This window comes from Leguminivora glycinivorella, chromosome 16, assembly GCF_023078275.1.
Source record: "Leguminivora glycinivorella isolate SPB_JAAS2020 chromosome 16, LegGlyc_1.1, whole genome shotgun sequence".
In the NCBI taxonomy this organism is placed as follows: domain Eukaryota; kingdom Metazoa; phylum Arthropoda; class Insecta; order Lepidoptera; family Tortricidae; genus Leguminivora; species Leguminivora glycinivorella.
The window spans coordinates 5,314,658-5,336,220 of NC_062986.1; the positions used below are offsets into that span (position 1 = coordinate 5,314,658).

General features: G+C 38.6%; 1 protein-coding gene and 1 non-coding gene across 2 annotated transcripts; both read left to right on the forward strand.

Annotated features, from left to right (window-relative positions):
- Positions 1–1,093: 1,093 nt before the first annotated feature.
- LOC125234932 (mitochondrial potassium channel ATP-binding subunit) lies at positions 1,094–20,559 on the forward strand. Its single transcript, XM_048141355.1, has 14 exons — positions 1,094–1,262; positions 1,348–1,690; positions 2,191–2,346; positions 3,222–3,367; positions 4,180–4,255; positions 4,495–4,635; positions 5,854–6,038; positions 7,292–7,469; positions 8,844–8,963; positions 10,586–10,689; positions 11,381–11,555; positions 12,033–12,211; positions 19,685–19,832; positions 20,315–20,559. Exons 1-14 carry the CDS (start codon positions 1,216–1,218, stop codon positions 20,405–20,407), a joined length of 2,091 nt encoding a protein of 696 aa, XP_047997312.1. The 5' UTR covers positions 1,094–1,215; the 3' UTR covers positions 20,408–20,559.
- Positions 3,737–3,843, forward strand: LOC125235045. The gene has a single exon (XR_007178044.1). It is a non-coding gene; the product is annotated as a U6 spliceosomal RNA (small nuclear RNA).
- Positions 20,560–21,563: the final 1,004 nt, after the last annotated feature.

Below are 21,563 nucleotides of genomic sequence, written 5' to 3' on the forward strand. Positions count from 1 at the left end.
ACATTGAGCGTTAATCTTCACTATATAAATTGTAAAATCCTGTGCTTCGTTCGAGATTGAAAGTACACCCTTTAATTTTTCTCTGTCTATTTCGGCGAGATATCACTTGAATTCTGCAAATTACAATGTTCAATATAGATCCTCTGATGACTGACAGGGTGCACTTGCTAGCATGTTTACAATTATACTACACCCTATTGGAACAGAACTACCTAAAACAATGAATCTTTTCACTTTCCAGCCTCACAGTTGTTCCCCACTCGAAACATCATACAAATATCATAATCTACATGTTATTATAACCACTCGAGCCCGAACAAAAAGGCGATATACAAATAATCGAGTTATTCGCGCCACTCGAGTTAAACAATGGTCGAAGAATGGCCGCCACTCGAACATCTGCGATTGCGAGGTATTTCTAAGTTATGAGGGCGCCCTGAGGTTTGGTGCTTGTTTCGTTGCTGAGTTTAGTAAAAATGAAGAGGTTTAGATTACTTAGGTATTTAGTTTTTGTTGTGAATGTATTTCTTTATACAGCTACTCGTAGATTTACTATTCGTCTATAATTACCCAGTCCTGCAGATTCAACAATAATTAAAAGTGCATATTTTCTAATTAACACAAGTCAAATTATATTCTATTGAAAATATTCCAACTTGTGCTATCTTAAAGTAGTCACACTAATAATTATTATATATAAATTAAAACCTGATGGTTTGATTCCAGGCTCAGACACTGGAGGCCTTGGTTTTTGGCAGGAGCCACGTGATCAGAAATAGACTGCAGAAAACATTATTCAACTTTGATGGTGTATTTTCGGGGCACGCCTAATTAAAGGGAATGAGCAGCACTACCCACGCACAAACTAATCAGAACACACACAAAAATGAAAAATGTGCACATAGTCATAGGTGCGGTAGTAGGCTAAGCTGGCGGCATGAATGGACTTCCTAAAGAAATTTAAATTTCGCGCCTTTTGCTGGCAAATTTCGATGTGTTTCAGACAATATTTTTATAGCGAAAGTATAACTACTACTGGTTTTGCCAAACGCGAAGATAGCGAGTCTCAAATAGCTTTAACCTATGACATTGACACTTCTGACAGTTGTGTGTTATTAGTTATTACCGAATCAACACATAATTTCGTCAATTAATAAATAAATCATGCTTTTTTTAGCTTGAATTTAACTCATAAAGTAAGAATACATACATAAAATGTGGCAGTTATTACAAACTCAGTCCAGTCACTTAATGCGACAGAGGTAAATGCTATAACCTATTGGAAATTCTTACGTCGTGTTTTCTGGCTAAATGACCAGTAATTTAATTAAATTTTCGCATTTTCAGGTTGTTACCAGTAAAGAACAGTTGTTACTTTACCAACTTGGTAAAGGAAAAGCCGTCAAACATCGCCAGACGTTATTTTTCTGAAGCCAAAAATGCTTCAGAAAAAAGTTCAAAGTCCGGCTTCGTTCTGATTTGTAGTCCCTGGAAGTTGTGTACGGGCGTTAGTTTAGGCTTAGGAGCGAAGATATTGCTAGGTAGTGGAACTGTTTTATGTAAGGCGCAACAGAATTCTAGGATAATACAGCGGAGACCTAATATTAATGAAGATAGTGCAAAGTTTGATTGGAGAAGATTGTTTGAGTATCTAAGGCCACATAAATGGTTGTTAGTGGGCGCTATAGCTGTGAGTATTCCTTAATTTACTACATTTAACAGCTAGTCAGAAATTTTAAGTGATAAACTTAGTGCATGACAGCTCATGCAATATTTTTACTAACAAATATTTTTTTTTTACTCTTCCACATGTATTTTACATACTTTGGGCTTCCATGTGTTCAGCGTCAGGCTCCCTAATTTTTCTTGTTTTAGAGCCTTTTCTAGGAACAGTTAAAACCACTATTGCGACAACAACAACATACAAGGCGGAATCTGCGATTTTTTTTGTAGCAGATAGCACCTTGTATGTTGGTGGGTAAGGTGCAATTTTCTGAAAAAAATAATTGCAGGTAGCACCCTATACGTTGTTGTCGTCGATTTGTATGTATGTAATTTTTGTGTCTGCAATCTGTCAGTTATGTAAATTTTAACACAATGACTTAAGAGGACAGTATTCTGGATTATTAGAAGTATGTATCATGAAAATCTAATTCTCTGAATTGAAGCTATTCAACATTTTGTTTCCAGTCAGCATTAGCGGTAGCCTTCCTAAATGTGTACATCCCTGCGATGTTGGGGGTCATAGTCAATGTTCTGGCCAACATGAAGAATAATCCGACAGCAGACTTTTTAGAGGAGATCAAATTCCCTGCCTTGAAGCTTATATCACTTTACATTGGACAGGTATGAAATATTTCACTGTTTAAATGCTATTTTAGTGCAATGTTCCCTTTTTTACTCATAAGTTTTAACCTAATACTGTACTGAATGAATGAATATTTGGATATTAGCTCGATCTCTGCTAAAAACAGTTGAAAATAGAAGGGGAAACATGTTGGGGCACCTGATATGGCACGATACTTACATAAAAGCAATAATCGAAGGGCGAATAGAAAAGAGGAGAGGCAGGGGAAGACCGAGGCGTGCGTTTTTAGACCAACTTAAAGAGAAGACCAATGTAGTGACGTATCAGGACCTCAAACAAGCGGCAGAGAAAAGAATGGAATGGCGATTACTCCACAGACAAGAGCCTGGCTCTTAAATAATAAGATGATGAGCTCGGTTTTCAGACTACATACTCTATTTATATATGAGAACCTCACTAGAACTCAATTAAAGCTAGTTTTTTTAAATAAAACACTGCTAAATTTGAAATAAACTAAATGAAACATTGGTTTCTGCCAGCAACTTTGTCTTATCAATAAAAACTATCATATCTGTCCTTGGTATCCAACTATCTCCATCCTCCATAAGTCCATACTAAACATGCAAATAAATTTCACAAATAAATATGACGTAGTAACTTAAAAACAGAAATTTATTCACATTTATGCATAATGTTACTTGGGTTAATATAATTGTGAGTGTGCACAGGATAACGTCCCACTTTGTTGATTTCTATAAAACCGCTTTGTCAATTTATTCATATAAAGATACAAGTACATCTCGCCTTAATATCTCACCATGATAATTGTGAGTGTGTTTGGTAATACATTCATAACTATTATGAACTTATTTAGTAACAGATTTTTGAATAAACTTCATTATCTTTCTTACAGGCTGCATTTACATTCATGTACATCCATTTACTAGCCCAAGTTGGCGAGCGAGTGGCTTCCCAGATGAAACAGGACCTGTTTGTCTCCATCCTCAATCAGGACATGGCTTTCTTTGACCAGGAGAGGACTGGAGAGCTTGTTAATAGGTATACCACACTTTATTAATTCATTGTTATTAGCGCCATCTATAAGCGACATGTTGCACTACTTGGTATGCTTGGCCAAAACCATGAACGTCATAACCGCCATGTAAGTTTCTGAGTTCGGCGATAGGTGGCGCTACTGAGCTGAGACCCCAAGAGTTTTTACTATTTTATCATTTTAAAAATATTCTCAAGTGACTATTTCTCATTTTTATGTACTAATATGATTCTGTGCTTCAATATTTATCTACTATAGTAGCTAGATTTCTTTTTTGATTATTATTTAACGTTAAAAATTTAAAATATGTAAATCACACTAGTGAAGTTTTGAGGTCTTGTTAGTATATATAGAAACGGATGACCCTGTTAAGTGTACTTGCTTCGGCAGTACATATACTAAAATTGGAACGATACAGAGAAGATTAGCATGGCCCCTGCGCAAGGATGACACGCAAAATCGTGAAGCGTTCCACATTTTTTGGACATTTTCGGTTTAATATTTTCTCAACATCTCTAACCCATGATGTACTAAATAGGCTTAGTACAATGTCAGCCTTTTTACGGTCTTGTTGCAGTACTAGCAGTCGGTCTTTTTTTTGGAGGTGGAGGTAATCCTCATTGGTTACTGGCGTTACTGCCAACAGTGCCGACCTAGTCGGTCTGTATGGTTCTCTATACCAACTTTTACGATGTTTTTTATATGGGGTACTTATATGCAGCAGTTTATTTTGTTAACCGCCACGTCTCTTGTATAACTTGAATGAAACCTAACTTTAAGTTCATTCACAATGTGGAATTCGTTTTCATGATTTCAGGTTAACAGTAGATGTACAAGACTTCAAGAGCTCATTTAAGCAGACTATTTCAGGAGGATTACGAGCTTTAACTCAGGTATAAATGAAATTATATGAATCAGTGTTACCTACATAAGTGATAGATTAGTAAAGTCGTTTTGTATACAAGTTCATGTTGGACATTCTGTACTTTTGGCTGTCAGAAGTTAACATTTAACAATCTGTTAAAAACAACATACCGGTGGCACATTGCAGCGCTTTTTAGTTCATTTGTGAAACATATTAACTTTATACTTTAAATATATTTGATTTAAATGTACAACTGTATACTTCCAGGTGGTAGGTTCAGCGGTCAGTCTACTCGTGATATCTCCTCATCTGACCGGATTGACCATGGTATGCGTGCCTTCAGTGGTCATCGGAGGCACCTTCATTGGCTCCCTGCTAAGGAAACTTTCAAGAGAAGCACAGCAACAGGTACTTTTTAGAGCTACGCATATTTGATTCTTTCTTGGAGTTAAGAGTTTTGAATGATTCACGGTTATTTTCTATTTACGCAACTTTGACATCCACTCGCCTTCTTCAGTTTTCCGTGATCATGATGCATGCAACTGCGTCGAAATATCGGGAGCTCGACAAAAATCAAAAAGGTAATCACGGTCTATATCCCGGTCAATAGTATAAGTCTAATTTCATGGAGTTGACCACAAGATGCCGGTTGCATGTTTTCGAGAAAATCCGGCACAGTGGATTGATGGTCGATGTTCGGGTGGATGGGATGGCACAGTGGTTGAGGCGTCTGCCGCGAGTGCAGAAGACGCTGATTCGATACCAGCCTTGGTCCCTGTAGGTTTTGGTTAATATCTTCCGTCTGTGCTACATTTTATTGTGAACAATCGGTAGTTTTAGCTCACTCTATAAATATTTTTCGCATGCACACAAACTCAATTTTCGGTCTAGTGCTTTCAACGCTAGCCCTCGAAATGTGAATGTTTGTAATTCGTACCTACGTAAAGATTGGTGTGTTGTTAAGAAAACAAAATAGTACATTGTGTATTAAGGGCGGAAGGTGCCGCCCGTGAATCGTGCTATACATAATATTTTTCATCACACTCGCGAAGTAATAACCAAATTTTAAACTACTCGTAAATGTATTGAAATACCTACGCTGACATTTCGAACATTCTTAAACAAAGGATACTATAGACTAGACAGCCAAATAATAATACCACTACCGAACGAGATGGTCACATACAAATTATAATAAGAGTGACAGAGAGCAAAATGTTATTTTTTGTCTTTGTCATAGTTTCACTTTTTCGCCGCTGCCACAAACGAGTTTGTGGCAAACAATAAGGACGTGACTTGTCAAGCTTATTATCCGCCCAAATTACGTAGGTTGTTTATGGTAAACTGTCAGCCATTTTTAAAGTGATTCTTAAATTCGCTCCATTATTCTATATCTGTCCGCCATCTTGTAATTTTTGACAGGTCGTGGTAGGTGAAGTGAAAGGGTGGGGACCCTTTCACTTCACTAGGGCGGTAAACTAGCTCATTACGTATCAGAATGCAGTCATGTAATAATACCGTTTACGAGCGAGTGTGATAAAAAATAATTATAAATCCTACTACCTAGCTCCCTACCCTACTCCTATCATCTGCCTAAATTTTAAAACTTGTTTGATTTTTGTACAGATAGAGAAAGCAACACTAGTAGCAGAAGAAGCTATATCCAACATGCGAACAGTCCGAGCATTCGCAGGCGAAGAGAACGAGGCGCAAATGTTCGCGCGCGAATGCGACGCGGCGGCCGAGCTTAGCACGGAACTTGGTCTGGGTGTTGGCTTGTTCCAAGCTGGTACCAACTTGTTCCTCAACGGGTCAGTATATGTTAAAGTACTATTATACTTTTGATAATCGCTTAAGAAGATTCTAAAACATGTGTTTAAAGCGGGAATAATGACGGTGAATAGTTTTTTGACGCTTAGAAACATACTGAAAGGATCATTAAAGAGCTTTAATCAGAAAAATTTACACCAGTAGCAGAAAAAGCGATATCCAACAAGCGCACAGTCCGATCATTCGCGGGCGAAGAGGACGAGGCGCGAACGCGACGCGGCGGCCGAGCTTAGCACAGAATTAGGTCTTGGTATTGGTTTGTTCACAGCTGGCATTAACTTGTTGCTCAACGGGTCATTATACGATTTTAGGCAGTGAAACCCGTTTAAGAAGCTTTGTGATGTTTAATGACACGTTTTGCTAGGAGCGTATTGACAGTCGAAAAAACTGTTTACAGGGTGTATTGCGTGGGAAAATTCATTAAGCAATTTTTATCAAATAATTAAGCGGATTTTACTGTATTAAAATGGACACCATATCTTTCTATAGGTATTTTTTAAATAGGTGTTTTAAATAGTTAAGATGGTACCTAAATATGGCTGACTGGTGATAATTATTTATCTTATGGCAGCTAAAACCACAGTCCACTGTATATACATTATACAGTGTGTACATGATAATGATGATGGTAAGTAGGAATTGCGGTTAAGAAAGTGTAAAAAGCGACGTTAGTAATAGAAGAGAACGAGGCGCGAATCGCGCGCGTATGCGACGCGGCGGCCGAGCGTAGTACGGTGTACGGAGCTGGGTCTGGGTGTCGGCTTGTTCCAAGCTGGGACCAATTTGTTCCTCAACGGGTCAGTATCTATTCCACTATGATTATACTTTTGGTAACTGCTAAAGATTTCGAATAGAACGAGGCTCAAATGTTTGCTCGCGAATGGGGTTATATCACGGTTCTATGCCACTTTGTATAGAATTCCTACCTATATTTTGATCAAAAAGCAGATTTCTTTCGTATTTAATTTCCCCAAAAAATAACACCATATTGACGTTTAGATGCTACATAAACATAATAGACACGACCAATTTTTCCGTTTTACTATCATCTCTAATATTGTAAATATTTATACCAATGTCAAAACACCTTATCTGTACATATTCTTGCAAATAAATCTTTCTTTCTGCCGGAATAATGCCCTGCAGTTTGGCAAAACATTCATTTAGACACTCAACCCGATTAATGTACCTAATTTTGTTTCAATAAAAGAAAATTCATAATCTTCTGTTACAGAATGGTCCTAGCCACGATGTTCCTGGGTGGTCACCTAATGGCCAACGGTCAAATGTCAGCCGGTGACGTCATGGCATTTCTAGTCAACGCACAAACTGTCCAGCGATCAGTGGCTCAACTGTCTTTGCTCTTCGGTTCCGTTGTGAAGGGATTAAGCGCCGGTGGCCGCGTATTTGAGGTGAGACCATAAATTTGTGTCTATTTTGAAGTGAATGTACACACAAGTTACATGTCCGGATGTCGGCGATATTATAGCTTTCCTAGTAATTCCCAAACTGTTCAAAGATCCGTCACACCTCCCTAGTCCCTACTATTGGCACACCTCGGACACTGGCGATCAAATATATGAAAGAGACGTGTTCCTAGCACACAGTCTAAGCTCGTGTAGGTGAACGCGTACTATGCTTGTATGAGTGACATATGACATGTCGACTGTTCGCGTTTTTGTCAGGTCTGTGAGGTAAGGTAACCGAGAGGGGGTGGGCGGCACTTTCAGCGGGGAGCGGGAGTGGCCATACTATACGATAGTACTCTTTATTTATACTGTGCTGTTAGGCTCAGTTGTGTACTTCGTAGAATCGAATTTTGAATATTCTTGAATTAAGATGTTAGCTAGTGACGTAATAGCGTTTATAGATAACGTCCAAGCCTCACAGAGTTCTGTGGCACAACTGCCATTGCCATTACTGTTCAAATTACATCTTCCTCTAAAATTACTAAAATGGCACTTACAGCGTTATACCTCTCATGTTCGAACACGTACAGTGAGCCGCTAAAGTTCTTGGCGAATTTTTCAATGAATGGATTATTTCCCAGGCAATTTAGCAGGCCACTGAACGTACGTTCTTATTTTTAGTCAACGCTCTGACTGTCCATAAGCCCGCATAACTCATTTCTATTTGTTTACGTTGCAAAGGAGTCTATTCATATGTAAAAAAATCATCATCCTCCTTGAGTTATCCCGGCATTTGCCACTGCTCGTGGCAGCCTGAGGTCCGCTTTGACAACTAATCCCAAGATTTGGAGTAGGCACTAGTTTTTACGAAAGCGACTGCCATCTGACCTTCCAACCCGAAGGGTAAACTAGACCTTACTGGAATTATTCCGGTTTCCTCACGATGTTTTCCTTCACCGAAAAGCGACTGGCAAATATCAAATGACATTTCGGACATATTTACATACATACATACATACAATCACGCCTCTATCCCATAAAGGGGTAGGCAGAACACATGAAACTACTAAAGCTTCAGTGCCACTCTTGGCAAATAAGGGGTTGAAAGAAAACTAAACTGTGACACTGCAGTGACAGGTTGCCAGCCTCTCGCCTACGCCACACACACACAACATACATAATATCGGACATATTTAAGTTCCGAAAAACTCATTGGTGCGAGCCGGGGTTCGAACCCGGCGACCTCCGGAACGAAAGTCGCACGTACTTACCGCTAGGCTACCAGCGCTTCTTCATATATGTATTTTTTTTACAATTTTTTTCATCTTTTTCTTCATATGTAAAAAAAATATGAGTAATTAATTATTATGTTTGCAGTACATTAACAAGGAGCCAAAAATGGACACATCAGGCACAAAAGTGATCAAATACCACCAGTTCCACGGCGACATCGAGTTTAAGGACGTCACATTCGCTTACCCTACTCGGCCTGAGGCGGTAAGACAAACATAAAGAACTAGCTTTTTCCCGTGGCTTTGCTCGTGTTAAATTCGAAAATTGCTGAATGCTTCATACAAACTTCCACCCCTCATTTTGGGGAAGTAGTTGGTCAGGAAGAGACGAAAAGTGGCCTATGAGCCTGAGAACCTCCTATAGAGTACCAATTTTGTAAATTTTGTGCGCGGTACAAATCACCAGTGCTTGAGGCGCGAGGAGCGGGAGGGGAATGTGTTTAGCGCGCTGCGATTGGTCGTTTCAAGGACGGCGGGCAGTCGCGCCAGATGAAAAGGGACAGAAGTATGACTGTCCCTCTACTGTCGCGTAAGTAGCCAGTGTAAGTTGACCTATGCCGGCTCTGAATAAATTATAAATATGACTTATTTGTGGAATGTAATGCCGTCTGTTTTTAAATTTGAGCTTCTTGTTACCGTTCCACACCATTTCACACTACAGGTGGACATCTTTAAGCCATCAAAATACCCTTTAAAATTTTTTTATTGCGAAAAACACGCGCTGCTTTCGGGTCGGTTACTTGGTCGCTACTGATCGGGCATGGCGAGCGCCCGTGCTTATATCATTGCAAATACAAGTAAGGCTGGTGACCGCGAGTCGTCTTGTAATGGATGTCTATAGGGGTTGGTCTGTGCCTATGTCACTTTCCATACCTTCAACTATCTTCACTTAACAAATCACGTCAATACATCGCTCCGTTTTGCCGTGAAACAAGGACAAGCAAACAGACACACACTTTCCCATTTATAATATTAGTATTTGTATGGATACAAACACACATCTTTCTCTTTTTACCACTGATTTGTTTGCAAACTTTTGCGTAACTTACTTTTTTTACTCACATCTCTCCTTCGTACTTATGTACCTGTTGCTACAAGCAAAAAACATAGGTTAAGTAATGCATGCGATAGAATATCAGTTTACGATTTCGAAGTGGTGAGTTTATAATTATATGTAGACTCTAAAATACTAAAATAGTATTTTATACAATCGTGATATAATACAAAGCTTTTCAGTCGAGTACCATGTTTAGGCCACGAAGCTTGCTGAGTGGCCTAATAGTACGGTACGAGAGTGAAAAGCTTAATTATATCACTATTGTATACAATACTTTTTCTACGAGTCATCATCTTCATCATCAATGGACGGAAATATCATCATTCATGCAAGTTAAAATTAATGTTAATAGCGTCGTTCACCTTTGTATCAACATCGAATTACCTAGCAACCAATTGTTTGTAATAACCGTCTCTGATTGGCCGATAACGCGACAAATAAAAAAAAATGTATTTCAGATGCAGAAAAATTTGCCAGGTATCGCAAATTAGTATAGAAATTGTATGATGTTCTATTTTTGAAATTATTACAGTTAATTAACTTAAAGTCAACTATAATGAGATTACATATATGTATTATTATAGTTGAGTCGGAACTGTCATAGAGTATCCAACACTGAAAAGTTAGCACTTATAGTTTAGTCTGTGGTGTCCTAATTGACAGATTACAGTCAACGAGTAGAAAAAGGATTGTTATGATATCAACCAAAACATAAATTCGTAACATAAATAATTGAATAATAGATTATATCATTCTTATACAAATTACAGATAGTATTGAAGAATTTCAACTTGAAGATACCGGCGGGAAAGACTATAGCCATCGTCGGTACATCGGGCAACGGGAAATCTACCATAGCAGCCTTGCTGGAAAGGTATGAATACTAGATCTGAAAATAAATGTGTTATTGAATGCAATCATTTCCTTTTTTGGCGTTTAAAAAATCCAATAGGTAAATAATATGTATATATGGTCATAATGTCCGACAGCAAAGGGAAATCTAAATAAGATTAGCCTATAAGTATTTTGATATTTATACCGCAGTTACCGCATACTCACATAAATATCAGTGCGTTTTCACATTATCCAATCCGATATCGGATGTCGGACCGATATCCCATATATTAAAGCCGCCATTTTTGATTTTTGCGTTTGAAATTCTTCCTACATCCGATATCGGTTCGGATAATGTGAAAAAGCACTAAGGGTTGCATTTTTGCTTTGCCTGTGGGAATGCATTTATAGAGTTAAAATTTACAGTTTTAAAATTGCATACTGGTGGTGGCAAATCGTTCTAACACTTGGCAGCGAAACTGAAGCTACCTCAGAGGGCAATCGTGAGATGTGGATAAAATGTGCGTCGTAATTTAACATTAAACTTGTTTTGTGTACTTAACACAGCAAAAGGGAGTGTACAAGCTTCTAATGGGTTGGCAACGCGCATGTGACACTCCTTGAGTTGCAGGCGTTCATAGTTTACGGTGACCGCTTTCCATCAGGCGGACCGTATGCTTGTTTGCCACCGACGTAGTATAAAAAAATAAATTATACTTGTCTATTTTTAGATTCTACGACGTAAACGAAGGTCAAGTCACCATAGACGGCATAGACGTCAGGGAAATGGACGCCAAGTGGTTACGCGGTCGAGCTCTCGGACTAATAAGCCAAGAGCCAGTGCTGTTTGCTACCAGTGTGAAGGAGAACATCAGATACGGACGTCCGGAGGCTACTGATGATGAGGTATTTAAAATAATCTTTCTAATACTATTATTTTACGAGATTTTTTTTTCCAAAGTGAAGAGATGTCTTTAGGCCTATGTTCGTGATTTTTTTCATCAAGCATTATGTCAAAACATCCGGATTTTCATCGATGAAGTTACTAGAGGGCTCCAAGATTGTAAAATATTTTATTTTATTTTGGTAGCAGTGTAATCTACAAACGAGCCTTTTTCTAGACTCTAATTCTCCCATATTATAAAATATTATATAACATCGTGTGACAGGGCTAGTGTTGTCTCGTTCTCGTTATGTCCCCCACACAGTGTTTTTTTTATTAGCCTGTTTTAGTATCCCACTGCTGGGGAAAGGCCTCCCCTTTTTTCCTCCACTCCTATATAGTGTAATATAACATTAAATAATAGCTAGTATTATGGAAGCAGCATAAACGAAGGCTATGTATCTTTGTGTCATTATTTGTATAAGATTGTCTTGTTTTAGGTGTACCGAGCGGCCATGACGGCGAACGCTCACGATTTTATACTCGGATTCCCAGCCGGTTACGATACGATGGTGGGAGAGAGAGGGATGGCGCTCAGCGGCGGGCAAAAGCAAAGGATAGCGATAGCGCGCGCTGTGCTCAAGAACCCGCCTGTTATAATACTGGATGAAGCCACTAGGTAAGAGACATGTATTTTTTCCTCGGCTAGTCTATGGCCATGAGTAAGCTCCTTTATAAAAATTAAAGTAATATAACTCAAAAAATACATCTCGGAAAGCAACTGCTCAAATTGATCTGACGGGTGGTGGAAAATAGTTCCAACATTTGGTGGCAGCATAACTGATACTATGTGACGAATATATGATATGATATCCTTGACCTTGTTCGCTAGCCTACTCCAGAATAGGACGCAGGTTGTGGTTAGTGATGGAGGGAAAGTGAGATCGGATCCGATGGGAGCACAGATGGGAGTTGCGCAGGGATCGTCAGTCTCGAATTTACTCTTTTCGCTATTCCTAAATAGAATAGAATAGAATAGAATTCATTTATTTAACGTCACAACATGGTACACACAAAAAGAAGAAGGCATGCAAACAAAACATACAATGGACGCTAAATAGGACCCTCACTCAGCATGGTGCCACGGCAACCCGCAGCGCTGGTTTTCTGTGAGGACCTAGGTTTAGTGGCGGCACGTACGCCAACGACACATAAAAACAATTAAGAAAAAAACAAAAGAATAATTAAAATAAACATACAAAATCAAATTATAAAAAATAAAAAACACAACAGCCGTTACAAAAAAAAAAAACAGAAGAATTTATAAAATATTTTGACGGTAGGACAACAATACCAACTGTGTTAGTGAACCGCAGTTCAAAATTTAAATTTTTGCCACAGAAAACAAAGTAGGTAGGTACTCGTATAGTGAAAATGTATAAGTGAGTGAGAATGTATAAATGTGTAAGTGAAAGACATGCTACGTGAAAGTTTCCGTTTGAATTTGTAAAAAGTGCGCACGACAGTTTGACTTGAAACCAGTTAACGACTTCAGCGAACGGATTGGTGGAGGCAAGTCATTCCAGATCTTCATACCAGCGTACTGGAAACAACCACGAAAGGCCGCTGAGTGATGACGAGGACAGACAAGTTGCAGGTACCTAGACGTCCTAACCTCTGAGGATCTGGAGTTGTGCGCCCATGTCAGCTTATCGTAAAGGTACGAAGGAATCTGATGGTGAACAATGCCGAACATAAGCGACGCTAAATGGATCTTTTGCCGCGTGGACATTTTTAGAATGGAGTTCTTATTTAAATATGGCGTTACATGCGCTCGTGGAGGGATATAAAAACAATAACGCGCACAGGCGTTTTGCACTCTTTGTATTAATCTCTGAGTACGCGACAGAAGGCGTGGCCCATATACTGTATCGCAGTAATCAAACTGTGAAAGAACAAGTGCATCGCATAACCTCACCCTAAGCTCAATACTAAGGAAGTATCTTATTCTATAAAGTAGCTTAAGTCTATAAAAGCAATTTCGGACCGCACAGAGCACATGTTTTTCAAACCTTAGTTCCTCGTCCATAAGAAGCCCCAGGTTTCTAGTCTCTTCAACACGTTCCAGGACATTACCGTTGATGCGCACTTCAAAATTACTTTCAGACATCCTCTGTACTTGTTTTTTTGTACCCAATAACATGAATTTAGACTTTAGAGGGTTTAGAGTAAGTGCGTTTGATTGTGACCATCCAGCAATGCGCTCAAGATCTTCGTTTAACTTTCGAATTCCTGAGTCTATATTATGCAAACTACACGGGACGTAAAGCTGTAAGTCGTCGGCATAGATATGGTAGTTACAATGTTTAATTGCCTGTATTATGTCACGACTGTATAATATAAACAAAACTGGACCTAAAATAGAGCCTTGCGGCACGCCTCTTGTAACCGGAAGTATTTCGGACACAATTGCCCTGCCATTGGAGGCTTGCAATTCCACTAGCTGGCTCCGATTACTTAAGTAACTTGCGAACCATTTCAAGCTGTCCATTTCAAACCCGTAGTATGACAGCTTTGACAACAAGAGCGAAATATCTATCGTATCAAAAGCCCTAGAAAAATCTAATAATGTTAGAATGGTACCTTGTCCCCGGTCCTGAGCTGCCAAGATATTATCAGTAACGTCGAGCAGTGCTGTGGCCGTCCCAATGTTCTTGCGGAAGCCTGACTGATATACTGGTAATATGTTATTTTTTTCTAAATAATCAGTTAATTGTTGACAAACCACTTTTTCTAGGACTTTAGAGAGACAAGGTAATATACTTGGGTCTTAAGTCTTTAATTTGAGTAGGCTCACGGATCTTGGGAATGGGGCGCACCACGGCAACCTTCCAGGCATCGGGAAACTCAGAAGTTAAAATAGACGTGTTGACTATACATGTAATAGCTTCCAAAGTATGAGGCAAAGTAAGAGTTATCATTTCCAGTGTAACTGCATCGATTCCCTGAGCGTTAGATTTGAGACTCTTAATTATTTTTGAAACTTGGCTTTCAGTTACGGGTTTTAAAGAAAACTGAGAAGAACTAAATCTATGGTACTCAAAATAAGTGAGATGACTAAGTGGTATTGAATTATTATTAGGTATATTGAGAAAATGTTGGTTAATAATATTTGGGTCATTAAAATGGCTTGCTAGCTGTTTATTTTGATCAATAAAAATGTCATTTCTTAGGTTTTTCCATAAAACTTTTGAATTTTTAGAGTGACAGTTGACTTTTTGAGAGAAATATGCTCGCTTTTCATTACACAAAGCAGCGGTGACTAGATGTTTGAAATCCTTATAATACTGCTTATGCGCCTCCAAACCCGTACGCTTATACCTTTTGTGAGCTTCGTTCCGTAGACTCATCATCTTCTTTAGTGTTTGAGTAATCCATGGACTGTCCCGCGGCTTTATGCAGGTTGTTTTACGAGGAGAATGAACGTTAAACAGGGAGATTAGATAAAAATTAAATAATTGTACCATCGAGCCAACAGTGGGCAAAGTAATTATATCTTCCCACTTAATAAGGCGCAAATCACAATCAAAATCAGTCATATTTATTTGCTTAAGCGGTCTATATGTGATACATTTGGGAGCCGGTTTTTCCATTTTTATGTTTATCTTGCATGTTACAAATGCGTGCGCACTGAGGTCCGGAATATAGTCTACGCAAGTGGCACTAGGGAATGCAAACCGGTAAACCGGTTTACCGGTTTCCCGGTAATTTTGACAAATTTGGGTTCGGTAAATTACCGGTAAATATATTCAAAAACCGGTTTTTTACCGAAATTTAAATTTACTTAAAAATTACTACAAAAAGCACAGAAGTGCGCAATTTCTTCGTAAATAAACACTTGTAGATACTTCTGGTAAACACTTTATTTAGCAAGAATTCGTTTTCTCCACGAAAACGTTTATTTTTTGTGTAATTGCTATGCTATATTGTGGTATTGAAAACATGTCTGTTATAGCTTACCCACTGTAATACGTCGACATCAATACGCACGAGAGAGATGAATGGTTGCGTCATAAACGTACCTAAGCATGTCTGCCGACATGTTTCGTGTCATATGGAGACCCATCATCTGGCATGAGTTCTTGCATCGGCTAGAGTCCGTGCATTGTTGCCTGCATTGTCGGTTCCAAGATAAAAAAACCTGATTTCTATAAAACCAACAAGTGTGGACAATCACTATCCACAGTAGGTTTTATAAACTCCAAATTTAGACAATTAATTCACTCATTGTTATATAAATATTTGATTAGCTTTTAAGATAAGACCCCCTCCTCCTCGCATTGGTATCTTCATTGCTGAGGATCGTGACGTGAAGTCCCTATAGAATCAATTTTATTCTGACTTTCTGTTCCGGTTCTGAAGTTGGATGTAGAGTGGAAGGGATCTCATCTGTCCATCTTGCGACCTCTGGATCGTTAGCCATCAACCTTGCCAGTAATGATTAGTTTCTCAAGGTTGTGGCCTTTTGCCCTCCAAAAACTCCAAAATTCTACGTAAACAGATGGTTGATAACCTGGTGTTCATTTTCAATTCGCGTAAGATAGACACATTTGTACGGAAGGCAATTCAGGGTATTTGCAAAATCTTCATCTAGCACTACATCTCGGAAGCGTCAATGCGGTTGCAGCCTTTTTCAGACTCCAAGTCTCAGCTCCGGTTTTGGTTTTTATAGAGACATGCGGTTCTCAGGAACCAAGAATTATGGAGATAATCCTTGTAGCTGGGACTCTTTTGGCCATTCTTATGCGTATTCTGATTTTTTTTTTTCAGAAGAACCGGTATTGTCGATGTTTATGCCGAAGTATATGAAGTCATCTACTGTTACTGGCCTAAGCGCATCTGTGTGTTGTACCTACCACAATCCACCACCATGAGCTTGGTTTTTACTGTGGTTAATCTTGAGATGCGTTTCCAGACTGATGCGTTCCATTTTACCAGTGCTGTCAACCATTTCCGCTTCATTGGCGGCCAGAAAATTGGTGTTATCTGCCTATCGAAGATTCGTTATTTTGGTGCGCACCAATGATTCTTCCCTCCCAGCTTCCGCAGGCTCTTCTGATGACATATTCACCGTAGGCAGGTGACGGGTAATTTTATCAACACCTTTTACAAAAGTAAAAGGGCTCGAAGTTTCTCTGCCAATTCAGTTTCCTTTTTCAACGGAGTTTCAATTGAATGAAAGCTACCAAATGCTTGATGACAAAACGATGCAGTCGAAGGCTTTGCTATACTTAGTCGATGAAGCAGAGGATCATCAAAGTACTGAATTCATAAGCCATCTCTATCAATGGACGTATATTTAGGATCTGTTTGCACCTTTGCCCTTGACGAAACTTGCCTGTTTTTGCGGGATCTGCCAGTCTAGGATGTGACATAACCTGCTGTGTAACACAGCACTTTTCTGGTGGGATATCAGAACCAGGGTCCTGTAGTTGTCCTTTACGCAATTGCAAATACGTGATACTTATATTACTTATATGAATAATCTGTGATGATTTCTAGTATCTTAGTTGATTTTATCGAAGATGAGTGGGCATTTCTCAGAGCGTTTAAATTTTTTTGATTTCGGTGGCAACATTTTTACGTGAATCCTGTAAGAGTCACATGAAATTTTGTCAATTTAAATAGAAGTCGCGGATTTCTACCAGAAACAAAGAAAACTCATGCTCTACTCTTACGGGGTTCCGGTAATAATGCTGCCACCGAAATCAAAAAAGTTGAAACGCTCTGAGAAATGCCCGAGTGCTAATTGTAAGATTTAGCATCTAAAATGTATTTATTTTTTGTACCTAAGTCCTAAAACTTGCTTTTTTCAACATTTCATTAATCATATTTGTCTTGTGAAAGTGGTAGTTTAATGAACACTACTAAAAAACTACTTAATTATCGATTTTGACGGAAAATATTGATTTTTCATGAAATAAAATGAAAACCGGGAAATTACCGGTTTACCGGTTTTGGCGACGCTATGTCGGTAAATTACCGGTTTTGAAAAACGACCGGTAATTGCATTCCCTAAGTGGCACAAACTGGCGCATCAGTACAAACTAAGTCTAAAAGTGTACTACTGTGAGCAGTGAAGTGAGTAGGCTGATTAACATATTGCTTTAGGTTAAAACAGCGTAAAAAGTTCGATAATTTTTGTGCACTTACCTCATTTTCATTTAACATATTAATATTAAAGTCCCCCAGTAAAATTATAAAATTAAAACTTGCAAATGAGCTCACGGAGTCACTCAAAGCGTCCAAGAAAATATCCACAGACATCCACGGCGGCCGATATGCCGTACCAATAGCGACCTTCGTACCCTTAACACTAAGGCTAAGCCACATTTGTTCGATAGGCTTTGCATCGGGATGAGTTAATTTGCGCGCATTGATACCGCATCTTATGTAATACCCCACTCCACCGCCCCGCGAGCGCATATCTAAAGGTCGAGCCACGTGTTTTAGTTTGTATCCAGGTACAACCGGGGCGCGTGCGTTTTGTCCTTCCTTAAGCCATGTTTCACATATTGCCATAATATCGACGGAATGGTTTTGCATTGCTACAACTAACTCTTCATGCTTAGTACCTAGCGAGCATGGATTCAACAAACCAACTAAAAGTTTATTTTTTTTTTTTTTATTTTGAAGAAAGATTGAAATGACCTGCCTGACGCCATAAAATCGGGAGAGGTATTAATGTATGCTGATGATGTAGCAGCAATTGTTACAGCTCCTAATGTTGGTGACATTGAGAAGGCATTGAACGAGACGGCGACGCAGCTGGCCCATTGGTTTGGAAGCAACGGATTAGCACTTAACCTTCGAAAGACGCATTTCAAGCAGTTCAATTTATCAGGCCGCAAAGAAGCGCCGCTAGCTATAACAATCGATGGGATGCTACTAGACGAAACCACTAGCACAACATTTCTGGGCTTTGAAATAGACTCCGGGTTGAAGTGGGATCGTCATGTTGACAAATTATGTAGCAAAGTAGCCAGCGCGTGCTTTGCCCTGAGTCGAGTCGTCAAGTCCGTGTCCCCGAAGGTTGCTCGAACATGCTATTTTGCAACAGTTCATTCTCTCATACAGTACGGGGCTGAGCTCTGGGGGCGCTGCGCTGAGTGAGAGAGAGTTTTTCGCCTCCAGAAACGTGCCATACGCATTATCTCACGAGTGCCGCTAGATACCCCGGCGAAATTGCTGTTTAAAGAACAAGGCATACTCACATTACCCGCAGTGGTCATTATGCAGGTGGCTGTATACGTACGTGAACACCTTACGTCCTATAAAACGAACGCAATGGTACACAGGTACAATACGCGTAATGCAAACAAGCTCGTGGGTATCAGCCGCAAACTTGAGAAGTCGTCCAAGCTAACTCACGTGATGGGCCCGACGGTCTACAACAAGTTGCCGAGCTCTGTTACTGACGCAACGAGTCTGCACAGCTTTAAGCGCCGATTAAGACACTGGCTTATTGAGCGCCCGTTTTATAACTACAATGAATTTTTAATGTATAAGAGCAGTTAGCCCTTTATTTATTTTTTATAATTTTATGAGCCATGATTATTTTATTTTTATTAATGCACATTTGTAATTACAATTTTTTGACTGAAAATGATCAATGTTATTTTTATGATTAATTTTACTGTATTGTAAAATGATGTATAAGTAATTTCTATTTCTGACTTGTAAATTGGTTTTATAAAATATGACTATGACTATGACTATGACTATGATAGTGCGAGAGAGGGACAGATCACTAAGTAAGAAAGAGATACTGAGAATAAAAAGACATCAGTGTCGGGCCAAGTGAAGCATGTAGCTATGAAAGCGGACCCTTATTTAAGTCTTATTCTATCCGTAGGTACGACGTAGGTTGGATGACCACGTCTTAACTCATTGTTTAGGCAATGTGTACAGTCAATAAATTGGAACCCTAGGCCACTGTAGAACTATGTCATAGCGACGTTATAAATCAGATTGTTAGAAATATCTTACTGCTTGTCATTTTGACATGGTTATAGAGTGGCCTAGGGTTCCAATTGGTTTACTGTACTTAATACTAAGGATATTTTTTTTAAATTGTGATTATCTTTTTCAGCGCTCTAGACTCTGCCAGTGAGAAAGTAGTTCAGACAGCATTGGAAACGGCCGCCAAAGGACGTACAGTTCTCGTGATAGCACATAGGCTTTCAACAGTCATGAACGCCGATGTGATAGTGGTGCTCAATCGTGGAAAAATTGTAGAGGTATGAATAATGTTAAGATAAAATCACTAATAAAATCCAAGGTTTTTGTCATTTATCGAAGCTACCTAATTCAGTTTTTATTTTTATGGCGGAAGATAATTCGGAGGGTGCTTTTCGGTGGAAACTAATGAACAGCTGAAATTATATTTTATCGTATTAAAAAAAAGCCTATTCCCCAAAAAGTATGCACATTACAAATTATCATAAAAAAAAGAAAAATGTTTATTAATTCAAGACCTAAAATATAAGTAAACTTAAACCTATAAATTTTAATTGGGGATCATCCATTTCTGGACGTATTAAAATACTAACCAACATTTCGTATAAAATACCAACTCGCAAACGTTACCCGATACTTGCAGTTTTTAAATAAGTACCGAAAAGTAAAATAAACATTAAAATCTCAAAAACTTATTTATTTTGAAAGAAAGAGAGAATTTATTGGCACAACACCGAGTGATTCCACTGTTTATCTATTTCAGATGGGAACCCACGATCAGCTGAAGAAGCAGAAAGGTTTCTATTGGAACCTGATCAAGCAACAGGACCAAGATGCCGAAAGCAGGTCTTTATGAGAACAAGGATAATAGACTAGTCGTTCGCCAAAAGATAATCAATATCGATTCATAACCACAAAATTAAAATTTTGAAAAATCTTCCGACATAGTGGACCGATTTTCATGAAACATGGCTAAGAACACTCCCAACTAACTCAGCATTCGAACAAAAAAAAAAATGGTTCGGGAGCTAAAATGCCACAGACAGACACACACACACACACACACACACACAGAGACAGACAGACAGACAGACAGACAGACACGTCAAACTTATAACACCCCGTCGTTTTTGCGTCGGGGGTTAAAAATGTCGTTTTTAATCATAAACCCTGTATCCTCATAATCATGAACATGGTCTCAATTTACTTTGTATGTGTATAACATTTTTATTGTACAAGACACATAACATAATTATGGCACAGAATAGACTACAAAGGCGAACTTATCCCTTTAAGGGATTTCTTTCCAGCAAATCTTTGAGTAGGTGATGAAGAATCGTAGACAATTATAGCACTTAGCCTGACCAGAAATATGTATATTAATAATGACAATTGTAAAGAGGGCGCTGTTATTCTGTTGTATGCGGTGACAGTAAGTTCTTCTTATTTATTGTAAGTAAAAACAATTATTTAACATGATGATGATGATCAAAGAGCGGAATTCTTCGTAGCAAAAATCAAACTGTCAAAGTGATTTACCTATCTGTTTTATCGACTTATCGATAAATATTTGTCACTTAACGAAATAAAGTTAAAGTAATGAAATCAGGCTTTTGGATATACCATGGGGTCTCATCCGGAACATCGTATAATTAATGTCAAACTAAACTCATAGATGGCGCTACGTGCCACGATTAGCCATTATGACTTATTTATTCAATAAATTTAAAGGTCTCAAAGGTATTATTTTAGTCTCATGCATTAAGAATATCATTAATTTAATACATAAATCCACAAAAACACGAATTCAATGCAATATTTTTCAAAATTCGAATCTAAAATTTATTACACGACTGAATGAATACAACATCAGCAAACTCGCATTGAACGTTATTGAGTCGTCTAAGTATTATTACCTCTCGTCACTAGATGGAGTGACTGTGCATAACGTACGTGATATAATTAGAATAGCCACTTGAGTGCGGGCTAGTCATACGCTCAAAAAACCAGTG

Coding starts and splice junctions, on each gene's coding strand:
- LOC125234932 (XM_048141355.1), top strand. CDS start 1,216: ATGTGGCAGTTATTACAAACTCAGTCCAGTCACTTAATGCGACAGAG. Junction 3,368..4,179: donor ACTGGAGAGCTTGTTAATAG/GTATACCACACT, acceptor TCATGATTTCAG/GTTAACAGTAGATGTACAAG. Junction 11,556..12,032: donor CGGAGGCTACTGATGATGAG/GTATTTAAAATA, acceptor GTCTTGTTTTAG/GTGTACCGAGCGGCCATGAC.